At 38.4% G+C, this 24,298-nt stretch overlaps 1 protein-coding gene across 1 annotated transcript; it reads left to right on the forward strand.

The window, feature by feature from the left end:
• Nucleotides 1-22,461, forward strand: tdrd12 (tudor domain containing 12). Its single transcript, XM_055222585.1, has 35 exons — nucleotides 1-41; nucleotides 1,000-1,164; nucleotides 1,603-1,739; nucleotides 2,366-2,485; nucleotides 2,565-2,620; nucleotides 2,745-2,830; nucleotides 2,983-3,160; nucleotides 3,246-3,307; nucleotides 4,650-4,732; nucleotides 4,843-4,914; nucleotides 4,994-5,042; nucleotides 5,839-5,912; nucleotides 5,990-6,028; nucleotides 6,126-6,176; nucleotides 6,252-6,320; nucleotides 6,660-6,720; nucleotides 7,077-7,187; nucleotides 8,706-8,888; nucleotides 9,695-9,848; nucleotides 9,931-10,058; nucleotides 10,555-10,746; nucleotides 10,843-10,971; nucleotides 12,708-12,825; nucleotides 12,901-13,040; nucleotides 13,660-13,886; nucleotides 13,971-14,052; nucleotides 14,278-14,456; nucleotides 14,519-14,726; nucleotides 16,098-16,190; nucleotides 16,365-16,522; nucleotides 17,071-17,364; nucleotides 18,786-18,899; nucleotides 21,270-21,423; nucleotides 22,254-22,314; nucleotides 22,388-22,461. The coding sequence occupies exons 1-35, from the start codon at nucleotides 18-20 to the stop codon at nucleotides 22,459-22,461; spliced, it is 4,125 nt and encodes a 1,374-aa protein (XP_055078560.1). The 5' UTR covers nucleotides 1-17.
• Nucleotides 22,462-24,298: the final 1,837 nt, after the last annotated feature.

The following is a 24,298-nucleotide window of genomic DNA, read 5'->3' on the forward strand; positions in this document are numbered from 1 at the left end:
TTGGACTAGAATTAAATATGTTGAAAATATCAATCTTGAAGGTATGTCATTTTATATTATACACAGTGGACATTATTTGACAATGGTCATATGATATCAAGTAATGTCTGTCCTTTTGCTTCTTTCCTTTATTGTATTTATTGTATTTTTAAAGATAATACAATTGTCCAGTGCCTATAACCTACATTACAACATTAGAAAGGTCCCGACTTCCTCTCATTTGATCAATATAACATTTCTCTTGCAGCTTGTTACAGTATTCCTGTTATGATAACAAATTTTGAAGTCATAGACATTGCTACTGAAAATGTCATGATAAATGATAATATTGAATATACCTGACAGTGGCACAATAATCCTATATTTTGACAATCCCAATAAAATCAAAAAATTCTTATTTAGATTAACAACATTATAAACAACATGAACTGTAATATATCAATAGCAGAATGAATCCCTTTAGTAGTTGCTAATATTATTATCATAAATTATTCATCCATCTACATTTCACCTTAATTCAAAAAAGAAAATATTTCCCTCTGATGCTATGAATATGTACACATACATTAATATTAAGTCCCAGACAACAGGCCCATTTAAATATATATTCTAATGGTGCATATCTTCATTTCATAAATCAATAATATCTCATATACAAACAATTGCCCACATCATGTGCAACAGTCACAGTTTAAGTGACCCTTTTGAAACTACATGGCCACTCTAATTTTACAGTACAGTCCAGTATATTGTTAGCTTTGTAAATTTACCTTTCAGGCTCTGTGATTGGATGAGCTAAAGTGGTACTCAGTGCACACCGCTCCCGGTGGTGCTCAAGCAGCAGTTTCTCGCAAAGATGGCCAATCTGCACTTTCTACAGTGGCACACAGTGTGCTCTTGAGCTGACCGCCGCATACATATGAATGGGATTCTGTGCAGCACTTGCCTTTCATCACGTCATGTATAGCCAGGAATTATGCAATGCTCTGTTTTTTCCAGGTGGAAAGTCCTGCCTGCCTCTGGGGTCGGGTAGTGGGTACTGCTGTTGGTGATGCACAGTCCATGGGGCAATACAACCATATGATGGCGCAAATGAACCTTTTCTACCATGACGTCACCCAGGACAAACACAAACTCAAGGTCTCGTCTTTTGAGAAGGAACAGGTACATAAATAACATTCTGATGGCCTGGATTCAACATCTAAATCACAGTTGTACTATATTTTAACACAAGTCAGCTATTGCTGCTCTCTCCAGTACACTGCCATTGTGCCCTTGGGCAAGATGCTCAACTTTGCCTCTAGCCTCTGCCAAGATAGTTGTATGAATAAATTAGAAGTGAAAAGTGAATGTTCCTTGATGTCAAGTGCTTGAGTACACAAAAGAAAGGAAAGGTGCTTTATCAATGTGACAACCAAGTCAATTGTCTTGCTCTAGGATACAACAACAGCTGTAAAAGAATACCAATCTCAGGAATTGAAGAATCAACTTTTTTGTTAGTGAACAGTTGCCTTTGCTGATTATTTTCACCCCACAGAGCTTTAGCCACAGGACGCAACTTCTATGAAACTATATAAGAAGTAAATAAATATATTTTCCCAGATCTGTGTGGTGTACTGGCCTACTATGAAGTCTTGGTGTCGGGCAAAGATGAAGGCAGTCATCACAGACTCTGTGTCCAGTCAAGCTCGATGCTTCCTGGTCGACTATGGAGAACAGCTTGTAGTTCCCACAGACCAGTAAGAATACAGTTCTTTATTAAAAATAATATTCAATCAATCAATCAATATTGCTCAATTATGTGATCAATTATTTGGCGAAATTCAAGACAGTATGTAGTATGAAAGATGAGCACAGCTTCAGAACAGTTTTTTTTTTTCTTCAGAGAAGTGAAGGCAAGGCCAATGGGTTGGTCAAACTTTCAGCGATATAACTTTTTCTTCTGGGTCTGTAAAAAAAATAAAAAATAAAATAATACATATACTCATTTACGACAATATAGTCAGGTATCCCATCTTTTTTACTAGAGAAAAATAAATGTCTAAATAATCAAGAACCAACGCATGATTGAATTGGAATAAAATTATTTATGTAAATAAGTTCATGACTGAAATCATGAAATTCAAGTGAAAGTGAAAGTCATTTGTCATTTGTTTTCTTTTTTGTGAGTTATGGAAGAAATGTTTTGAAACTTTGTCCTAAAAACAGTTTTGTGGTTAATTATACCAAAAACAAAAAAAAGCATACAAGGTGAACAAAACTGTCAAGGCAAGGCCTAGCCCCACTCCCCTATATCTGGGCTTCAACAGGTTTTGCATTTCAAGTGCTCTTCTGACTTGTACCATTTTTAATTGTTTGTTTTAAGGATTCGAGTGGCTATGCCAGACTTCCTGCTACTGCCATTTTGGGTCCAGAGATTCCACCTTTCAGGAATAAAACCAACACGACTGCAAGTATCTGTGGATGAGGAGAAGGCAAAGATGATGTAAGCGCAATACATTGTATACAGTATAGATTTGTTTTGATGTACAGGGTTTTAAAGCCTACTTTTCAATGTTTTGTAGACCATCTAGTCACTGGGACAGCTCCGCTACACTTTACTTGCATAATCTTCTTCAAGGTAAAAATGTGAAAAAAACAATACACAATTCTTTGGCTAATGATGGCAAAATCTATGCAACTGGGAATTCTAGCACTTTGCAACCAAGTCAAGATATATTTCTTTTCATTTGCTCGACTTGTAGGCTCAACTCAAACAGAAGCTGTGTTGTATGAAACAGAAGATAATTCAACATCAATCCAGCTGTACCTCATGTTTGGTACTATTAAGGTGAAAAAAAATCATTGCTAGTCATGGTACTTGCAAGGATGTGCAAAACTACTGCCTTATGCACATTACATAGTAGATGCAATTTTTGACACTTGATTTGAGCTGCTATGGAGGGATTTAGGAATGTGACAAATGCATTGTTTTCATTGTAGATCTGTGTGAATGATGAACTAGTGGCTAAAAAGTTTGCCTACTACAGCAAAGATCCAGCAGCAGTAAGTGGTTTGGACGAGGAAGATCAAAAGCCTGTGATGTTATCCTCCAGCATTTTAAACCAGGCTGTAAACCACACTCTGGCACAGTCTGCACCACAATCTCTACCACCTCCAGGTAAAAGAGAAGAACTGCATTTTGAATGCAATATCAAGCTGGTCTTTTAATGAGTTTTTTGACTGCCTTGGATTTTATTTAACAGAAACCCTTACTATGGACCCTGTAGAAAAATGCAATTTGCAAACAGATGCATGTGTATATCAGGTTAGAATTACAAGTCTCTTGCATTTTTTTGCACATTCAAAGTATTTGGTTTGTGTACAGTAAATACAGTTGAAACGAGAAGTTTACATACACTATATAAAAAGACGCGCTTTTTTTTCCTCACTGTCTGACATCAAAACAGATGAAACTTTTGCTGCTTTAAGTCATTTAGGATTACCAAAATTAATTCTACTAGCTAAATTCCAGAATAATGAAAGACAATTTTTCATTACTTTCTTTAAAGTCAGAAGTTTACATACACTTGATTAGTACTGTATGGTACCATTGCCTTTAAACTGTATGACTTTGTTATCTGGAATTTTGGACCATTCCTCCTGACAGAACTGGTGTAACTTGCTTCAGTATTTCCTCATAATGTTCTTTCCTCATGATGCCATCTATTTTGTGAAGTGCACCAGTACTTCCTGCAGCAAAACAACCCCACAACATGATGCTGTCACCCCTGTATTTCACATTTGGGATGGTGTTCTCAGCCTTGCAAGCCTCCCCCTTTTTCCTCCAAACGCAACAATGCTCATTATGGCTAAACAGTTCAATTTTAGATTTGTCAGACCACAAGACATGTCTCCAAAATGTAGGTCTTTGTCCCTGTGTGTATTTGCAAACTGTAATCAGGCTTTTTTATGTTTCTTTTGGAGTAATGGCTTCTTCCTGGCAGAGTGACCTTTCAGCCCATCTCAGTACAGTACTTGTTTGACTGTGGATAATGGTACACTCTTACCAGCTTCAGCCAGCATCTTCACAAGGTTTTATGGGTCTTTTTGGACCAAAGCACATTCATCCTTCCTGAGTGGTATAATGGCTGAACATTCTCATGGTGTTTATACTTCCGTATAATAGTTTGAAGAGATGAACGTGGCACCTTCAGGCATCTGAAAATTGCACCCAAGGAAAAAACAGACTTATGCAGGTCCACAGCTGTCTTCCTGATATTTTGGCTGATTTCTTTTGACTTTCCTATGATGTTACACAGAAAAGCAGTGTGTTTCAAGTGTGCCTTCAAATACTTCCACAGGTGTCTCTAATTAACTCGATGTCAAACCTATAAGAAGCTTCCAAAGACATGACATCAACATCTGGGTTTCCCCCAGTTGTTTAAATGCATAGTAATCTTACTGTATGTCACAAAGAGAGTTAAGAAAAATTGTCAAAAAAAATAAATCTCATTTTGCAAATAGAAATAACTTTGGTAATCCTAATTGACCCAAAATAGGAAAAGTATAGTTAAGACAGTGAGAAAAATAAAGCACATGTTTAGTTTTACAGTTTTGTCTGTATGTGACTTCTTATCTTAAAAGATTTAAAGAAAATGTTTTTTTAGACTCTAAATGAAAGAAATATTGCTGAGAAAGATTGCGGTCCAGATGTGATCGATACAAGTTCAGTGGCTTGTGCTGCTGAAAGGTAAATTATATGGTATTTTATCTAATATGAATACAATTTAGTCACCTTGTAAGCCTGTAAGATTATTTTTCTATTTCTATTCTAACTGAATAACCTGTTTTCCTTTGCAGGTTTAGTGTCTCCACAGAAGAGACAGATTCATCTGTGGCTGCAGCTTTGACCAAAAGCCTTAGTCTTTTTAAGTGAGTGTTTACATTTCATCATTTTATAATATTGAGCATTTATGTATAATAATAATGTATTTATGGCGTTCCTTTTTAGGTTTTTAAAGTTTTTGAACCCCCAAAGCATCTTCAATCAGACCGCTAGTGTAAGGACTTTAGACTTTACTTTATTGTCCCTGAGGGGAGATTCTTTTCCACATACACAGAGCTCGTTTGACATATACACAGATAAACACCAAACATCACAGTCACATAAACACATTACAAAACAGACATTATGCCTCAGCGGGGCCTGTTGTTTAAGAAAGCAATGGCTGCTGGGATCAGACTTCTACCAAACCGTGCCCTCCTGCACCTGATCGCCCTATACCTCCGTCCTGAAGGCAGAGGGATTAGGTGGTCCTGGAGGGGGGTGAGTGGAGTCCTGTATTATGGAGAGTGCGAAGCGTCCAATAGCCCGATTATTTAGATCTGTGAGATTGGGTGTGGGGAGTCCTGTGATTTTAGCAGCTATGTGTGTTACTTTTATGAGTTTGGTCTGATTTTTAACAGTAAGCATGTTATAGAAGCAGGTGGAACAGTACAGTAGGATGGGCTGAATGATAGATTTATACAGCAGTAATAACAGGTGTGGAGAAACAGAGTCCTTTGAGTTTTCTTATTACTGATAGTCTTTGTTGACTTCTTTTATGAATGTCCGTGATGTGATGTTCAAATGTGAGTGAGTTGTCAATTGTAACCCCAAGGTACTTAAAGCTAAAGTGATTCGGGGGAAGGGGTTGACGATCAGTCATCACTTTTTTGACTTTTGGTCATCATCATGATTGATTTTCTTTTTCTTTGGATTTTTTTTAATTTTTATAAATAACATTGCTCTATTACCAGAAGCTTGTTGGCATAAATTATACAATTTAATTTGATGTAATTGGCCTTCATGTGCAGATTTTTAATTACGAGGACAAACTTGAGAACCCAGAAGACATGTCTACAGCCACTGAAAACTGCACACCATCACTGTATGGAACTTTTATTTTATTTTTTTTCTATTGTGTTCATAGTAAACAATGACAAAATAACAAACCATATTTTACAGAGAACTCGTACTTCCAAATGATGAACAACTAAGTGCAAGGTGAGAATAGTTGATAGTAGTTATAGTAGTTGATAGTAGTTAATAGTTGCCTAGTCATCTTTCACAGTGTTTACATGCATTATAAACACTTCTACAGAGGAAATGTGGACTGTCTACTTGACCTTGATCTTAACAAGGAGCCAAAAAGGTAATGTTCACTCTCTGGACCTAAGATTTATTTTTTAACCAAATAATTGTACAATCTTATATTTGCCTTATGTAGCTTGTCTAGCTCTGAAACAGCTGAAAAGGAGCTGTCCTGGAGAAGTGAGGAGCACTGGGCCTGTTCTCGGTGAATATAGCTCTGGAATAATATAAAATGTCTTTAAATGCTAGTCTGTATTTGGTAATTTTGGCAGAGAAAAGGTTTACTGAATGAGCCCAATCATAGCCACATCACATATTTCCCCAAATTATCATTTTATCTTTCAGAACAAAATCTGTAACACATTTATTGGACTGCTAATTTGGCTGAAGTGTGTTCTGTGTATGTTTTTTTTAAATTCCATCTTTTTGACACTAGAAAGCCAAACTTGTAGTCTTTGCTGGCCAGGTTGTTGAAATGCACTTTAATCAGTTATTCATAGTAGATCAATTTTAATTCTTTGCTCAGAACTGTGCTTTTTACCAGGCTTTTGGAGTGGCTGAACCCGAATCCCCTAAATCCTGATGTTGAGACAGAAGAAGCAGAGGTAGGTTTTCTTTTATTTTGTTTTTATATATGTATTTTATTTTTATATGTACTAGGGCTAATTTTGATTGATTTTATAATAATTATTTGACTTTGAAAATATTGCTACCTGTCTTATCAAAACTACTCTACTTTTGACTTACTGGTAAATGTTTCAAATAATTGAAAGTTTTGGCCAATCCTATTTATAAGCACTTAATACTCATGAAATCTTGTTAAATGTTGTTGTTGTGCTTTGAAAAAGGTTAAAAAGTTTTTTTTTTACAAATAGGTGAGGCTGTATTGTTTTCACTTCAGCTTTACAATTTCAGTTAATAGCTTAGTCTTGGTGGTAATCTTTTTTCTTTTTTTCCCCAGGTTCCACTAGCAGTGGATCCAGGAAAAGACTTGCACCTAGTTCACTCTGTGTTCCCCCTGCAGCCACGTCACAGCCTGGACAGCGCTCCCATCACTGACCAACTCCGCCAAGTAAACAAAAATCACATCTATTTTTTAGCGTTGCTCTTAAGTTCAGTTTTTCCTGTAATCACTGGAACTACTTACATTTGCTTATCTTAGAAGGAATTGCATTTTTTGTTGTTGGGGAAGGGAGTTTAAAAAATATGAGGACCTCCACGTGTTTGCTGGATCCACACAGTTAATAAAATATGTCATCCCAGGCAGCAGTCCACTATGATCACTGCAATCATAAACAACTCATTACAAGCTGGTCAGGTTCCCCCAGCTGTCAAAACTACAGTCATCTGCCTCCATCTGAAAAATCTCTTAAGAACCATGAAAACCTATTAAACTATGGGCTTATCTCAAATTTACCATTCTTATCCAAAGACCTGGAAAAAGTTGTTGCAGCATAACTCCACAATCATCTTCACACTCACAACTGATATGGGACATTTCTGTCTGGATTCCGGTCAGCCCACAGTACGGCGTCTGCAGTCACTGGTAAGTTATTTATGACTTACCAGTGACAACAGACCAGGGCTGACCATCCCCTTATTTTGCTGGATTTGTCGGCCGCATTTAACATTGTGGACCATAACATCTTTCTCCATGAGCTCCAGTTTGCAGGCTTACTTTCTGGCACCACACTCAGATGGTTCCAGTCCTATCTTACTAAGAGGAAAGAGTATGTGGCTTTAGGGCATTTCTGATCCCCACACAGTCACCTGTGGAGTGCCACAAGAGTTGGCCCTTGGCCCGGCACTGTTTACCATTTACATGCTCCCCCTGCATCAGATTATAAATAAGCACAAAGTCTGATTCCACTTTTATGCTGATGACACTCATAAACACATAAAAATTGACTCCATAGCCTCCTCAGACCCACACCTCTTCTTTGAAAACTATCTGCCACCTCTGCAAGGTCTCCTTCCTCCCTCTCTAAAACATTGCCAAACTCCCTTTCCCAGCTTGATGCTGAAAAACTGATCCATGTCTTTATCTCCTCTAAGTTGGATTACTGCCCTGCCCTCCTCGTCAGGATCCCTGGCAGAAGTCTGCAAAAGCTTCAGCATACTCGGAATTGTGCTGTCCAGGTCCTGACGAGTAGGTGCAAATATGACCACATATCTCCTGTTGTCCAGTCTCTTCACTGGCTGCCCATCCAATACAGAATCCACTGTAAGCTCTGCCTCCTTACATACCGGTGCCTACATGAAATTGCCCCTCCTCACCCCACACACCACGTCTTAACGCCTCTGCTCCACCACCTCCTCCTACTGCCTCTACCAGCCCAGGACCAAGTTCTCCACTATAGGAGACAGGGCCTCCCAGGCCATCACCCCACAACTTTGAAATGTCCTCCCAGAGTCCCTGAGGGCACCACAAAGTGCGGAGGTCTTTAAAAAAAACATTTTTTATTACCATTTTTAATATTTTATAATAAGTATTTCCAGAGATGCAGCTTGTTTTTCTTGTCTATAAATGAAGATAGACAACAATAACATATCTTACTGTTTACAAAATGACACATGTCATTCTCATCAGCTTATACAGCAGAAGCAGCTCTATTCTCTGTGCCCCGCTGACTGGTACAGCTGGCCAGCTGTTGCTGGTGGATGTAACACTCTGATTGTGTCTACCAACGCTGACCGACCAATCAGCTACCTCCCCCCTCTCCTCACCCACGTTTTGCTCAACTCCCTCTTCTTTCTCACCTCCAGCACTGGGGTGAGTATGATTGACCATATAAGGCCAAGCTCTTGCTTGGTTAAATGTATGTCTTGTGTTACATCTATGCACTATCTATGACAGGGCTCCAGAATGTGACTAAAAGTTTTCCTCGATACTGTACTGTACTATGATACTATACTGTAGCTACTTAAATCATTTAAGGCTGGCGATGTGCAAGATAAAAATTAAATAAAATGATGGCTTAAATAACATTTTGGGGTAGGTAATTTTTTCATATAAGAAAAATATGTAGGCTATTATTACTGTAGCCTATAAAATATTTTAAAACAAACTAATATTCATCTACACTGGCCTATTTTTGATAATAAAGTTTATGTAAGCATAACCTGTGCAATTAACCTATAACCTGACACCACCGCGGCACACACCACCCATTCACGCCACATTAGCCAGTTAAAACCATTTGCCACAGTAAACAGCCAAAAAGAAGTGATTTGGAAACGGAAAATGGGGTAGTATTTTGTTTTGAAAGAAAACTACAGCTGGTTCATCATATTGACGGATTCACTCCTGTTATGTCTGTTTTCAAGCACGTTTTTGGCTAAGATAAAGCGGGTTCGGTTGTGTAAATAGATTCTGCTGTGCGAGACGGGCTGGGGCAGACTATACATAATCAGAAATGTGGAACCCACGGGAAGGAAAAAAAAAACTGTGCATCTCTAATGTGCAGTTCTTCCTCTTGCACTAAAATAAAGTACTTTCTGTCTGCAAAAAGGGAACAATATTAACCTCCTCTATGATATTATGTCTCCAAAGTTCAAACTTTTCTGTATACCTCTTAGCCCATAGTGGTGGTGGTGTGTCCTGGTTGGGAGAAAGCTCAAGCCATATTTGACTTTCTAGAGGAGACCAAAGTCAGTCACAGCCTTCATCCCATGATCATCCACGTCGGGGTCAAAAAAGACGAGGCCAAAAGTATCAAGATCCCCAAAAACTGTCAGTTCCATTGCAAAACCATAACATAAGTCACTTTGAATTATTTTCTTCTTTATTCACTGTCTGGTGTGATTTCAAACAGGCTTGCTCGTGGTGACCACTCCCTTCAGTTTAGTTCGGGTCCTTTCCCATCACTGCTTCCTCTTTCTGCGTATGTACCACCTGGTGTTGGATGAGGTGGACCAGCTTTTCACCCTGGCCCCAGAGCAGGTAATGTTTCAGGCAAATGACTACACTAAATGGGTTGTGCTGTTTTGTTTTGTTTTTTTTCTCTATTCACACACATTTCAGTAATTTTGTATATTTTGTCTCACCTCTCCCCTGACATACTTCTGACTTCTTGACTATGCAGCTTAACAAATTTACTAGCTTTCATAGTTTAGAACTTTATTAATGGGGCTGAAATTTTGCCTGATTTTGAAATTCTCCTTACGACAGAAATTTGTGTTGACCTGAAGATTGCACAGTGTAGGCCTAGCTTTAGTATTTAGTTCCTGCTTTACATTTAGGAGGTTTAGGTGTTAAATCTCGCACTAGCTCCCACTAACAATTCAATTTTGAGCTTGCATGTGCCTCAACTGTTACTGTAAGTTGTTCTATATATTCTCTGTAGTCAGTGAATGTTAAATAAAATTATCGGCCCATGTATGTGTTCATACCTAGTTCATACCTTTTTAAATTCATAATCAGTTCTTTTGTTTCACAGATGACCACAATCCTGCAGCATTTCCAGAAAGTTGTCTCCAGTGAGGATAAAACGTCATGTCCACAGCAAATTGTGGCTGTGTCTAAACAGTGGACGAGTCAAATGGAAGGATTAATAACCAGCCACATGCCTCATCCGTCCATCATTATCACTGTCCCTGAGGAGGCTGCTCTCTATGCAAACATACAGCAGGTCAGTCACTTTACTTACTTTTTTAACACTTTATTCTTTGCTGTTGCTAAATATATTATTTTTATTGATACCTATTAATTCAACTCTTAAATGTAGGTCATCCTAATGAGCCTGGAAAGCTGCAAAATCAATGTACTTTTGGGCACTTTGGATTTCAACCCAGATGTTGGACTAAAAACATTAATCATAACCTCCTCTCCTTGGGAAACAGAGAATGTGTTTGAGGTACGGAAGTGTTGACGTTGTTTTACTTTCCAGACTTCTCTCCACCAAACTTTAACATATCAAATCTTTCAAACTACATTGCTATGTGGCAAGGCAAGTTTATTTGTATAGCACAATTTGTCAATTCAAAGTGCTTTACAGAATAGGAAAGCCATTAAAATCACACAAATCAGAACATAAATAATCACAAATAATCATCATAAAATTAACATTAAAAGAGAAGAGTGCAGAATAAAAACCTCTCAGTCATATGCACAGCTAAACAGAATGGTTTTGAGCCTGGATTTAAACATTGTCAAAGTAGAGGCCTGTCTCACATCTTCAGGAGGACTGTTCCAGGTTTTAGCCCCATGTTTAGTCCTGACTCTGGGCACCAGCAGCAGGCCGGTCCCTAAAGTCCTCAGAGTGTGAGATGGTTCATATAGCACTAACAGGTTGGAGCTAGGCCATGTAGAGGCTTGCACACACAAGCAGAGCTGCTTTAAAGTCTATTCTTTGAGCTACAGGAAGCCAGTGCAGAGACCTTAGCACAAGACTTGTGTGCTTGTACTTCCTGGTTCTAGTCAGGACCCGAGTAGCAGCATTCTGGATGTACTGCAGTTGTCTTAAGGCTCATTTGGAGAGGCCAGTGAGTAGGCCGTTGCAGTAGTCTAACCTACTGGAGACAAATGCATGGATACGTCTCTCCGAGTCTGGTTTGATTTTTGCAATGTTTTAGATGGTAAAAAGCTGCAGATGTTATTGATCTGAGGTGGCTGTTAAAGTTCAAGTCTGAGTCCATTATTGCCCCTAGATTTCATGTTGTGGTAATTGTGGTGCTGACACATTGGCTCGGTCTCTGGCACAGCAGGAATGCGTCTCTCATTCCTCTTTTCTCTTACTGGCCCAGGACCCTTTCCAGGTCGGTGCCTCAGAGCGTGGAGGAGGTTATTCGTCAGCACTCTCACTCCACCTTTGCTCAGGCGCGGGCCATTTCCCTTGAACAGGTCTCATTTCCAGAATAGATCAAAATTCTCAATGTAGTGCAGTCCTGTGGCTACACATGCATTGAACAGCCATGTGTTCAGCTGAAACAGCCAGGTAAATTTGTTCATCTTCCTTCTGTCTATGCTAGGAAGAGGTCCACTGATGAATGTTTTAATCTCCACTTCATCAAGCTCCTTGAATCATTTAATGAAATTCTTTTTTCAAGATTTCAGTCTGTTCCATTCCGGTGTCAACTGCACCCACGTGTACAGTCAGCTGTTTAACTCCTTGGCGTGTTGACAGAACTTTTGGCAGGACGTTTGTAATCTCAGAAACACTGTGACTGGGATAGGAGCAAGTTTGCATTCCTCTGTGGCTCACATCTCTGATAGCCTCTCCTAACAGCAGCGTATCTTTGACCTTGACGTTTGGTACAGATCGCATGTCGTCCCCCGCTCTTTTGCCAACTTCATTGCTCTTGTTTTGTGACAAAAATCCATTTTCTGTTTGTATGTTAACGTCAACATCAGTCTGTGACAGTGGTAAAAGTCTGTAAGCTGTATTTTGGGTGATGTAACAAAATTAGCACTGTTTTTTATCACTTGTTGCATTGGCTTAGCATTCTTGTCTTGAAAGTAGGAGTTTTTTCATCCTCTTCTCTGAAAGTAACTGTGGGCTGTTTACCACTGGAAGTCACAGGGAGCATCCGGTGACGTCATTTTCTTAAACATCCTAAATTTTTAACTAAAGTATGTGTTTTCTATTTACAGGCTGTGAGCAACAAGTCTGCCTTCTGCATGAAGTCCCATGAAGGCCTAACACATGAGTTTGACTTTGTCGTCCAGCAGTGGAGGAAAAGCATTGGTCCTGGCTCTCATGTTATTCTTGGTAGTCTGTCTTTAACAAATGATTCATTCAGTGCTGCAGGTGTGTTTTGTTTTATTACTGTTAATTTTACTCAAGTGACGACCGATGAATGCCTGAGATGCCTGGGGATCCATGATGCAACTTGTGTTATCCACTATGGATTCCCTTCCTCTCCCAGAAAATTTGGTAGTCGGCTCTTCTGCATGGTCAAAAACTTCAGAAACCTCACTGAACCCGTACGTCAACAGTTAAGAATAACAAAACACATGTCAAATTATTTTAAAATTGGTGGTCGATTTTTATAATACATTTCTGGATCTCTTATATGACTTCACAACATTCTAAACAAGCCTTATTTAACTTAAAAAAAAAAAAAAAAGATTTTTGTGATTTTCACTGAGGGTCCAAACAGGTTGTTCAAGAGCCAAATATGTCATCATGTATAGCAAAATTACATTTTTATATTTAGGGGTTGTTGGTTTAACTTTCAACTTCTAACTTCAAATGAACTGTTCTTATAAGTGTATGTATAGGGAGCATGTTGCATCTATAGTTAGTGTGCTGGTGTTAAATTTGCTTTTTTGTTATTATTGCTGTTCTCTTCCCTGTCCCTTCCCTGATGGGAAGATGGAAGATGGAAATTAGCCACCTTTGCTATGATCTTTACATATGTACATTTTTAAATGTTCATGAATCTGTGCTGCCCCATTACAAATAAATAAAAATAAGTAAAAATTAACACAATATCAGTTGTAATCATCTTGTAAGCCCCAACTCAATGTCTTGCTTTTAAAAAGATCTGTTTTCCTATTTGATATGAAACTGTCAGTCAATTGAGAAATATTGTCTTTGCAGGGATCCAAACATAAAATAGACACTGGCTGTCGCCTTTCCAGATCTGTGTTGATCGTCTCTGAAAGAAACACCCGTCATGTGGTAGGAGTTTTGCGTTATTTCGGTCGAACCAGTGCCCCCCTCCCTCCAGAGCTGCTGTCCTTTGCTCAGGGTGTGAATGTGGCCAGAGAGGACCAGAAAACCAACAGACCTCTTTGCAGTTACCTGAAGAGCTTTGGGATATGCAGGTGATAATCAACCACTGAAGCTTAATTGTAACCTCCAACACAATAAAACATTACTCATTGCAATGTGTATTTTGAAATTTGCAGGGACAGCAGTGTGTGTCCAGATCGTCACAGCTGGAATTCACACCTGGATAAGTCTGAGCTTCCTTCATCTGGAATCATAGAAGTGAGAACAATTTATTTTACAAATCAGTCATACACTAAAAACATAGACCAAAAAATGTCAGAGAGGTGGTCTTCAGGGGAATATATACATTATTGTGATTTTATAGCAACATATCATTACATCATAAATTTTCCAATCGTACTCCATAAAATATTGCCACACAATAAGCTAAACTGCAAAACCCAAACTAATCAATGAAATGTAAATAGATTTTACCTTTTGTAGGTGGTACCTCTCTTCATAAAGACCGCTTCAGTGTTTTATGGGCGCATGGTCTCAAAAGAAACCAATTTTGAAAGCATTGCAGCTGAGATCACTGCTTTCTACTCTGATAAGAAACAAGTGGCTACCGAGGTGACTGAAGGGGCTCTGTATGCAGTGCAGGAGGATGACATCTTTCACAGGTGTGAAAGAAAATTACATTACATTTAGATTGTTGTTATGAGTTTAATTCTGCTCTTTTTAGGGTGAAGGTCCTGACCATTCCTGACAGAGAAGACAGACTGTTTTTCAGTGTTTTTGTTGAGTTCATTGACATTGGTAAAAGGAAGGAAGTCAAAGCTCATCAGTTGATGCAATTACCGGAGCATTTTCAGTCTGTCCCAGGTCAAGCTGTAGAAATCATCGTGTGTCGAGTGAAACCGTCTGACTCTGAGAAAGACTGGCATCCAAAGGTTTGCAGCACACAACACAGCACACACTCAAATCATGTACTATGCATTATGATCATATTTGTTTGTCATAGCTATTGTCAAAATTGCAAAACTGTAGTAGATGCAATTTAAAGCTCCTATATTAGACAAAATTGACTTTTGTGAGCTTTAAGCCATTTTAGAATGTTGTTACTTCATCAAAAATATGATGTTCTGGTCCACCTTGTGATCTAAATGATTCTAGTGAAGGCGTGTGGAGTGGAGCACTTCTTATATTACCACATGACATTAGAACAGAATGCTTTCTGTTTGAGAGAAGAACACAACCTAAAATTCAAGGTTTGTGTGTAAAGCATGTGTGAATGAAACAAAACACAACTCTTTGTCTTTCTAACAGATCAGAAAATAGTGTAATAGAAGCCCTTTAAGCAACGTCATGATTAGAACCATTTAGCGCAAACTTGGTGTTATCCATATATTACAACACAAGGCTCAAGTGGTTCCCACAAATACAGAGGAAAAAGTGAAGGAGGAACAACACATCGAGAAAGCCCTCTGTGGATATCCCCTTCTTTAGATCTAAGAGAGCTAAAAAACAGGACAACGGGGAATCTGAACCCAGAAGGAAAGGTGTAACCATTCCTTACACAGCTGGTGTGTCTGAAAAGCTTCAGAGAAAACCCTGAGCCACAAACAAAGCAATACGGTCTACTCCATTCAGTGTAGGGAAGTGTGCAGTGAGCGTTATACTGGAGAAACTAAACAGCCACTCCATAAGTGAATGTACCAACACCATCGCAAGTGCTCCTCTGGACCCCAGTCTGCCGTATGTCTCTATCTTAAAACCACTAATCACTCCTTTGAAGATGTTGAAGTACAGATCTTAGCCAGAGAAAAGAAATGATGTGAGAGGGGAGTTAAAGAACTATTTTTTGTTAGGAAAGACAATCCTTCCTTGAACAGGAAGAGGGCATTATCTATTCCATATCCGTAACTCCATCCTCAGACCCAAACCAAAACAAAGATAACAATAGGGCTAGGATGCTAATAGGTGTGAAATCACTCAGTAGGAGCTGAATGATTATACTAAGCAGTCTCAGGCACAGTGCACACTTAGTGTAGCTTAATAGACCTACCTTACAAACAGAAACTAAACAATAGGTGTTTTTAGTTTTAATATAGTTAGCTCCTCCCTTCAGATAGATATAAGGCAGTGTCCATCAGTAATCTGACCAGAACTGAAGAAGCGGCTTGGATGAGCAGCCAAATGTCTTCACTTCTGCAGCTTTTTGTTCAGCTGACAGTTTTTATAGTTTCCTTTTATTATTAGATGCATGTTAATTTTGCACTATTTATTTAATATTTTTTTCAAATTCTTTGTTTGGCTCGTAGGTCACGAGAGCAATAAGTCAGAAGATCAAAGGACTTCAGCACAGAGCCAGAGTAGTTCTCAGTCTGGGAAACACCATCTTTGTTGACCCTATGGTAAGGCTTAATCTCAGGCATAATTAAATACATTATGAGAGTATTCTTTTTCTTTGTCTTTTCTTATATATATTATCTTATATACCTGCCTGCTTATAACATTGCCTGATATTGCCAAATGCACAAGAGTAGTTACAATTCCAGTGGGTTTTAAATTATATGAATGTGCTTCAGATACGAGTCAGTCAAGTACCAGGCATGAAAACGGTGATAAACGAGTACAACCTCCAGTCTGAAATCCTGAAAAGTGGGATGGCAGAGAGTAACCGGGAGCACATCAACCTCCTCAAAGCCCTGTGCCAGACCAACATGAGCAGCAACAAGCTCTCAGTGTAAGAAACTTTTGTGCTGTATAAATAAAAAGGCTTTGCCTGAGCTTTTGCCCCTTTTGGACATGGGGAAAAATACCTCTAATATACATAAAATTATGTAACATTTTAGGGTATCCCTAAAGATGCAATTTGTGGCTTTTCTGGTAGAAGGTATACCATCTGTTTGTCTCAGTACTATACTTTGTTCGTGGTAATTTTGAGTAATAAAAGCACCTGTAATAAATGATAGGCAGTACATACCATGCAAAATTTCCATGAAGACAAGCAGCTGGCTGTCCCTCTCTCAGAAAAGTCAGATAGTACTGGCTAATATACTCAAAATGATTATGTAGCTTTACCAAATGTTTAAGCGGTAACAATCTCATTATGTTGCAAAAAGACGATGTTAATGTATTTGTAACTATAGTACGAAAGAAAGTCTATGCCCCAATCTCCATAACTATAGGAAAAGACTAATGGAGATTTAGTAAATAAATAGCAGTTGGTAGCAGTTGCTGTCAAATGAAAAATATTCAATAACTTTTGATTGAATGATTTCTTTCCTGTAGGTCTGTGAATGGTGTGACATCTTTGGAAAACCGTATCGAGGCTGAAGAGGAGGTCCTTGCAGAGGCTTTCAGAGTGGCAGAATTCATGAAGCGCAGGGGTGCAGTGGAACGACCCCAGATGCTGTGTCCCATGTCCGTCATAACCAAACCACTGGTTCCCTTTCCACCCACACACTCCCCCTGCCCTCTGCCTGTGTTTCTGCCTCCTCAGAAACCCCTGAATCATGACCAAATGATTGAACCTAAAATGGCTGATTTACTAAGTCCCATCAAGTCAGTGGAGCAATGCACAAGGTTTGGGTCTTCTGTCACTGCCACTTCTTGAGAAAAAGCTTCATCATGGCTTTGCTAGTTTTTTCAAACCTTTTACTCTTTATCTAAATTTTATTCGATCCATGGATTGTTGGGACAACACTTAAATTTCTCTTAATTTAACATTAAGTAGAATGTGTTATCATTTTCTTGCAGTATTGAAGATTGTACTCTACAGACCAATCCAGCTGTTCAAAATGGTAAGGAAAAATACACTGCCTAGCCAAAAAAAAGGCCACACTGATTTTTCGTTGGACCACCTTTAGCTTTGATTACAGCACGCATTCGCTGTGGCATTGTTTCGATAAGCTTCTGCAATGTCACAAGATTTATTTCCATCCAGTGCTGCATTAATTTTTCACCAAGATCTTGCATTGATGATGGTAGAGTCTGACCGCTGCACAAAGCCTTCTCCAGCAAATCCCAAAGATTCTCAATGAGGTCAAGGTCTGGACTCTGTGGTGGCCAGTCTATGTGTGAAAGTGATGTCTCATGCTCCCTGAACCACAATTTGAGCCCGATGAATCCTTGCATTTTCATCTTGGAATATGCCCATGCCATCAGGGAAGAAAAAAAATCCATTGATGGAATAACCTGGTCATTTAGTATATTCATGTACATTCTTTGAGCACATGCTGCTGCTGAACCTAGACCTGACCAACTGCAGGAGGCTTGTACCTATTTGCTTAGTTAAATGTAGGTGGCGACTTTTTTTTTTTGGCCAGAGAGTGTATGAGTCTGGTAGACAATATTTACTTGTATAACTCATTTGCTTGTGGTCCAGTTTTATTGTTCTTACTCTTAGGTGTTGCTGAGAAGCATGAAATGACCAGAAGAAAGACTAGTAGCAACAACACTGAGACTGAAAAAAACAGAAAAAACAGCAAACGGTAACTCTTCTTCCTTATGAGTTTCTGTGGTCGTTTGATGATTACAGTAGTATTTTTCTCATTCAACTGTAAAGGTTATTTGCAGGTAGTGCATGCCCCCAGACTGTCCAGTACTCCATTTTTGTAATTTAGACTAAGAATTAATCTATGCAAAGTTACATTAAATAATTAATGCTTTCTAATGTAGATCTGACAGTAAAAACATGTAATGCAAATTCCTCCATAATTATGGTTTGGACTCATTTTTGCTGCTCCTACTCCTAAACACAATTCAAATGTGATATATATTATTCGTAGACCATTATTCTTTATATTTGTACATATATGAAAATTTTATATCTGGAATTAAATGAAATTATTTTTACATTTAAATTAATTTATTTTTTCATACATGTTGTGTTTAATTTGTCATTTACTACATAGTGCTTTAAGATTCTTTTGTGCAGTTGGGCTCTAAGCACATTACCCAATTATCAAAATTCTGATACTAACATTCTTTGGTTTGTATTTCAGCCTGCACCCCCAAGTCTGCTGGTACCAGACATCAGACTCCATCATTGTGACACTGAAACTGACAAACCCAGAGGTCCAGAGCTGTACTTTCTCATCAGATAAAGTTGTGTTCAGGTTCGTTTGCAACTTTCACCATGCCTCACGGAGCCTCTTTACCAGAGCTTTGTACACAGGAGGCAGTGGTTACATGTTCAGCACTAGCAGCTTGTTCCTCAGTTGTTCTTAAGTTTGTGGTGAGCACATACACAGACTCTGCTGGTCTCTCTGTGTTTTGTGTGTGGAGAGAACTTTTAGCGTGGTATTTTAAAGGCACACTATGCAACTTGTATGTAACACCTGTTTGTCGTCATTGAGATACTACTTAAAATGTTACACAGTATGGAATTAAACTTGTCTATCTCCATATAGAAAAGCAGGTGGGCTCAAGAATGCTTTTTAAGGCAGTAAAGACCCGTTTAAGTTTAATGCCATACTGAGGATGAACATTCCAAGCAAAGCAATAACGTCTCCACGGAGAAAAGCAGGTGATCGACCTACCATCAGAATATGTACATAGTGCTTCTTTAAATCCAGTTAATTTTGAGTTTAATTAATTATTTTGTACAGTTCTTGTTCTGCAATAAGATGTTTTTTAAATATTTTTTGAGCCTTTAACCATGTTAACGTTTCTTCCATCAAACACAACCAGTTATTTTGCTTCACTCACACTTAATTCTCAGAAATCCCTTAACTGTGATTAATTGTGCGTTTTTCTTAGCATTTCTGCAAACACTTGGGATATATTAACTTGAGAGCCCATTGCTAAATGATTGTTTAAAAGCTTTGTTCACAGTACCTATTGCCTTCTGCAGAGGGAGCTCTAACACAAATATACTTAGGCCCAATCCCAATTCTATCCCTTTGGGCTTGCCCTTCTCCTTCATTTTTGCGCATTCACTATATGCGAAGGGGTATCCCAATTCTCTTTAGCAATGGGGGGTAGGGGTAAGGCGAAGGACTGTACAGCCCTTCAAACTGCAAACTCAGATGCACCCTTCAAACCAAGGGGTAGGAGGAGTTTGAAGAAACAAGGAAATGTCCTGGTGAAATAATAAACTTAAAAACGTAACCAATAAATACTTTAATGATATTTTTATCATAAGATTGTTCTTTTGTGTTTTTGTCCACTCGCATATCCAGCTGCATTCGCCACAGCGCATGTCCCAGTCCAACTGCTCTGTCTCCTTCGCTGTGGAGTTTACAAACTTTGGTAGAGGAATAATCCCAGGACATTTAAGAGTTGTGTTTTATTTCACATTCATGGATATCACCATTGTTATGAGATGATGTGCACAATTGTGTGGCAATTATATCTCACACAATCCTCCCATCCCTATTTAAAAGCTAACACATTGTGCATATGTTTACTTTAAAGACACATAAAAAATACATTAAAAAATTAAAGGCTCTAGCTGATCCAGTCCAACTCAAGTGGGATATCAATTTCAAAACAAAAACTGATAACAAACAGGAATCCAAATATTTGGTGTTTTTTGTAATACAATAGATTATGATGTTGGCAGCTGAACAACAAGGCACCTATCTGCAGAACATCGTCAATGGTTTTGCTATTAAAGACACTAATAAATTGTTCTGACATTGTCATAGTATTATCTATATATCTCTGAGAAGAAAATGTCCACAATACATTTTTTTTAAACATTAGACTTTATTGTTCCTATAGAGAATTTTGCCCTCTGCATTTGACCCATCTTTTAAGGCCATTGGGGGAATTGGTAAAATAGTTAGCTATTGCCTATTGTGCATGTTTTGGGTTGTTGGGAGAAACCAGAATGCCTGGAGGAAACCCACTTGGACATGGGGGGAACATGCAAACTCCACAAAGGCAGGCTTGATAATTGAACCAAGGAAGATTGCTAGCCACTCCACCATCGTGCCAGCAATGGCAATGTACACTGTACGATTACATAGACAGTTATCCAGCACATTTTTGGACAAGTAATATATTTAATCAAAATTTTTAGCCATTCAGACCCATTGAGCTTGAAGCTGACTTAACACCTCTTGGAGTGTTTCTTCTCACTTTCACATTGTGTTTTGAATACGGTACATATTTTTGTTACTTTTTTTACACAACACTGTCCTCTATTGTTACATACAGGGATAAATGCAATAACAAAGCTTATATGCCATTAAAGATTTTTTACAATGTTTTTAGTCATTAGGAGAAAATAGAGAGTGTAAACAGGCAGGGACACAGTCAGATTCAACAAACGAAGTTCAGGTGGTTGCTTTTACGTGGTAACTATGCTTCTTACTATAAATTTTTTCTCAAAACTAACAAACTATGAATGACCAAGCTAAGCATTTGCATGACATTTATCTTATTAGCAAAGTTCTCACATGGAATAAGTGTAGAAACCAAAACAAATTTGTAGATTTACCAGTTTGAAGACTATTTAACTTGTGTTGTTGAATTTGCAGAGGGAACGTTGATGACAAATGGTATGAAGCCAACCTGGATCTTTACAAAAACATTGCTGCTGACCGCTGCTCCTGGAAACTCAAGGCCAATGAACCAGTCCTCACACTCATCAAGCAGACTCCCATCTACTGGGAGAAATTGGTGACAGAAAAGGTACTTGCTTTATGTTAAAGTTAGGTGTGAGACCAGCACTTTTTCAAGTCTGGTAGGAAGTAGAGCTGAAAATGTTAGGGGCTGTCTTTTGATGCAGGATTGAGAATGACTACATCAGAGGGACATCTCAGGTAAAGTTTGGAAGAGAAATTTAGAAAGGGTAGTTTGGACATGTGCAGAGGAGTGATAAAGCTTGAAGCATAGAAGACGAAACATGAGACTAATGGATGTTGTGTTAAAGAGGGCATTTTTAGTTTGATTACTTCTAAGGGGAAGGGGGCAAGGATTCAAGCTGGCAACATTGTACCGCATTTACGGTCCTGCGTATTATAAATTGCACCAGCGGGAAAAAAATGCATAATATTGAAGAAAGAAAAAAAGTCCTATTTTTGGGGAAAATTTACTTTACAAAATCCAAGACCAAGAATAGACATTTTATCTTTAAAGGCAAGTTATAATAATAACAATAAAATAGAGAACGACAGGCTGAATAGCAATACAGCATGCTAATGTAAGATATTTATTTCTTTGGCTACATAAAGCATAGACAGCGAACTGAATACGTGTCTGGTATGTTAACATAAGATATTTAACAGTTAATCAGATGACTAAAGCATAAAAAACAAGCTAACATGGCTATCATACTGGTACACAAGCCTAGAGTGCCCTTGCGCAGTTGTCAAATAACAGTGTGACAATAACGAAGATGTGAAATTATATATTATAATAATTTCACATATAAGTCGCACCCCTGGCCAAATTATGAAAAAAGTGCAACTTGTAGTCCGGAAAATACAGTAATCCTATTTATTTTAAATTTCTCTCAATAGAATATATTTGTGAGTTACGACTTGGATCATTTTGAGGAAGATGAGGACCGAATATGTAATGGTAAGTGGACAAGAGTTCGCTATTGTAGATAGAAATGTGTGTTACATTATTGACATTGTGGTGTTGTGTTCAGGCTTGTCTTTTGTGGCGAACATTGGGGAGGACCACTGTTACGTGAATTCAGAGACTGATTCGGACAGTGACTAATTTTTTTTTTCCCCCAAGCCCTTCATATCAGTTCAGAAATAATTGCCTTATGAAGATATACTTTTCTAGAAAAAATATTGCTTCCTCTCAATTCTAGTAGTGCTTTAAAAAAATATGCATTTTGCATGTGTATTTAATTTTGTTTATTTAATCTTTCATCTGTGGGTGGGAGTAGTGATATCTGTTTTGCTCATCACCTGGCCTTTGTTTGTGTTCTTTCTGGCGTTTGGACTTTTGTGATGTGAGAGTTGGCACTTTGCCAGACAGCAGAAACGTAGATAGCATCTAGAGACTCAACACAATTTGGTCAGCCAATATAATTACAGCAGAGCACCGCTCTGAGTGTGTCACACCGCAACAAAACCAGTCCGACACTGCAGTTACATCTGGACCGGGTGCAGTCTGAGTGAGGTATCATACGTCCAGACTGCCCCACTTCTCTCCTCACACTCCCTTCCGAGGCAGAAGTGTTCTGTTAAAATAGCAATAACATGTATTCTGTCAAAAAATATTTACATTTTGGTGTTTAGCCCATTGGCTGCTGGCTGAAACTCAAATGATTTCAACTGTGCCATTCCATATTCATAATACAGAGCTGACCTTATTAGCACTCTTATCAGTCTGACCTTTACCAGGTTATTATCACCCAGTTGTGCTGTGATTAGTGGCTCACTTAGACATGCACATGAACGTGATCGAAGTGCAAGTCAGCTGCATATTTTACATGGGATTTCAGTCTGGTCACTCACCCCATTGTGCCTCAAGCTAGATTCAGACAATCAGATTAGTTTTTTCAATGACACATGTGAAGCAAAGGAGGTCATTTAGTGTTTAGTAGTGTGCGGTCACTTTTATGGGTAGCCAAGCAGACTGGGTGTACACCAATATTTAGTCTAAGACAATGTAATAATGCCACTTTTAAACAGAACTAATAGCAAATTAGTATATTCGTTTTTATTGAGATTAAATGCATAATATGCCATTTGGAGTAAAATTTGAGAAGCTTAGACCTACATAGTTTATTAATATTTGTATATACAGTGGTCCCTTGTTTATTGTGGGGGTTACGTTCTAAAAATAACCCACAATAGGCGAAATCCGCAAAGTAGTCAGCTTTATTTGTTGTTTGATGTTTTAAGGCTGTAAAACCCCTCACCACAAACTTTACACACTTTTCTCAGACAGACATTAACATTTTCTCACATTTCTGTCTTGTTTGATGAATTAATAGTGACTCATGCTTATTTCACAGTTCCTCTGACCGTGCCTCTTCGTCCTGGTGCTGCTCCACTGTGGTGTTGATCGAACATTTATGTAAATTTGGCTGAACGCATTCTGTACTGTACAGGAGACAAGGCATGGAGGAGATTGTAATAGTCTACAGTCTTTTAGCCAATCAGGACACAGAACACAATGTGCATTCATACACTGTAAAAAAACATGCAAAATTGGACTTAAAAAATCTGCGAGACTGCGAAAGGTGAACCACAATATAGCGAGGGACCACTGTATTGGGCTGTATTTGACACCCCATTTGTACAAACATGGGTATTTGTTTCTTCACAGATTTGTCCTCTTCCTACACCTCATTTATACCACTGAGCTGTCAGTACTTTTATTACCTATGGAATTATCATTATCTAGAACCCATGAGTGACATATGACCACTCTACAGATGTGTACTTACTACACAAAAGCTATCTTCATGAAGAGATACTGACAACAAAGCACTGGTCAGACAGGTGCACTGGTGTGTGTTAGAATAGAGTGTTTACACTCACATCACACATGCAAATCAAAGCCACGGCTTTCCTGAAGAAACGTCCTGTATTTCCCT

Source organism: Periophthalmus magnuspinnatus, chromosome 6 (genome assembly GCF_009829125.3).
Source record: "Periophthalmus magnuspinnatus isolate fPerMag1 chromosome 6, fPerMag1.2.pri, whole genome shotgun sequence".
NCBI classification, from domain to species: domain Eukaryota; kingdom Metazoa; phylum Chordata; class Actinopteri; order Gobiiformes; family Gobiidae; genus Periophthalmus; species Periophthalmus magnuspinnatus.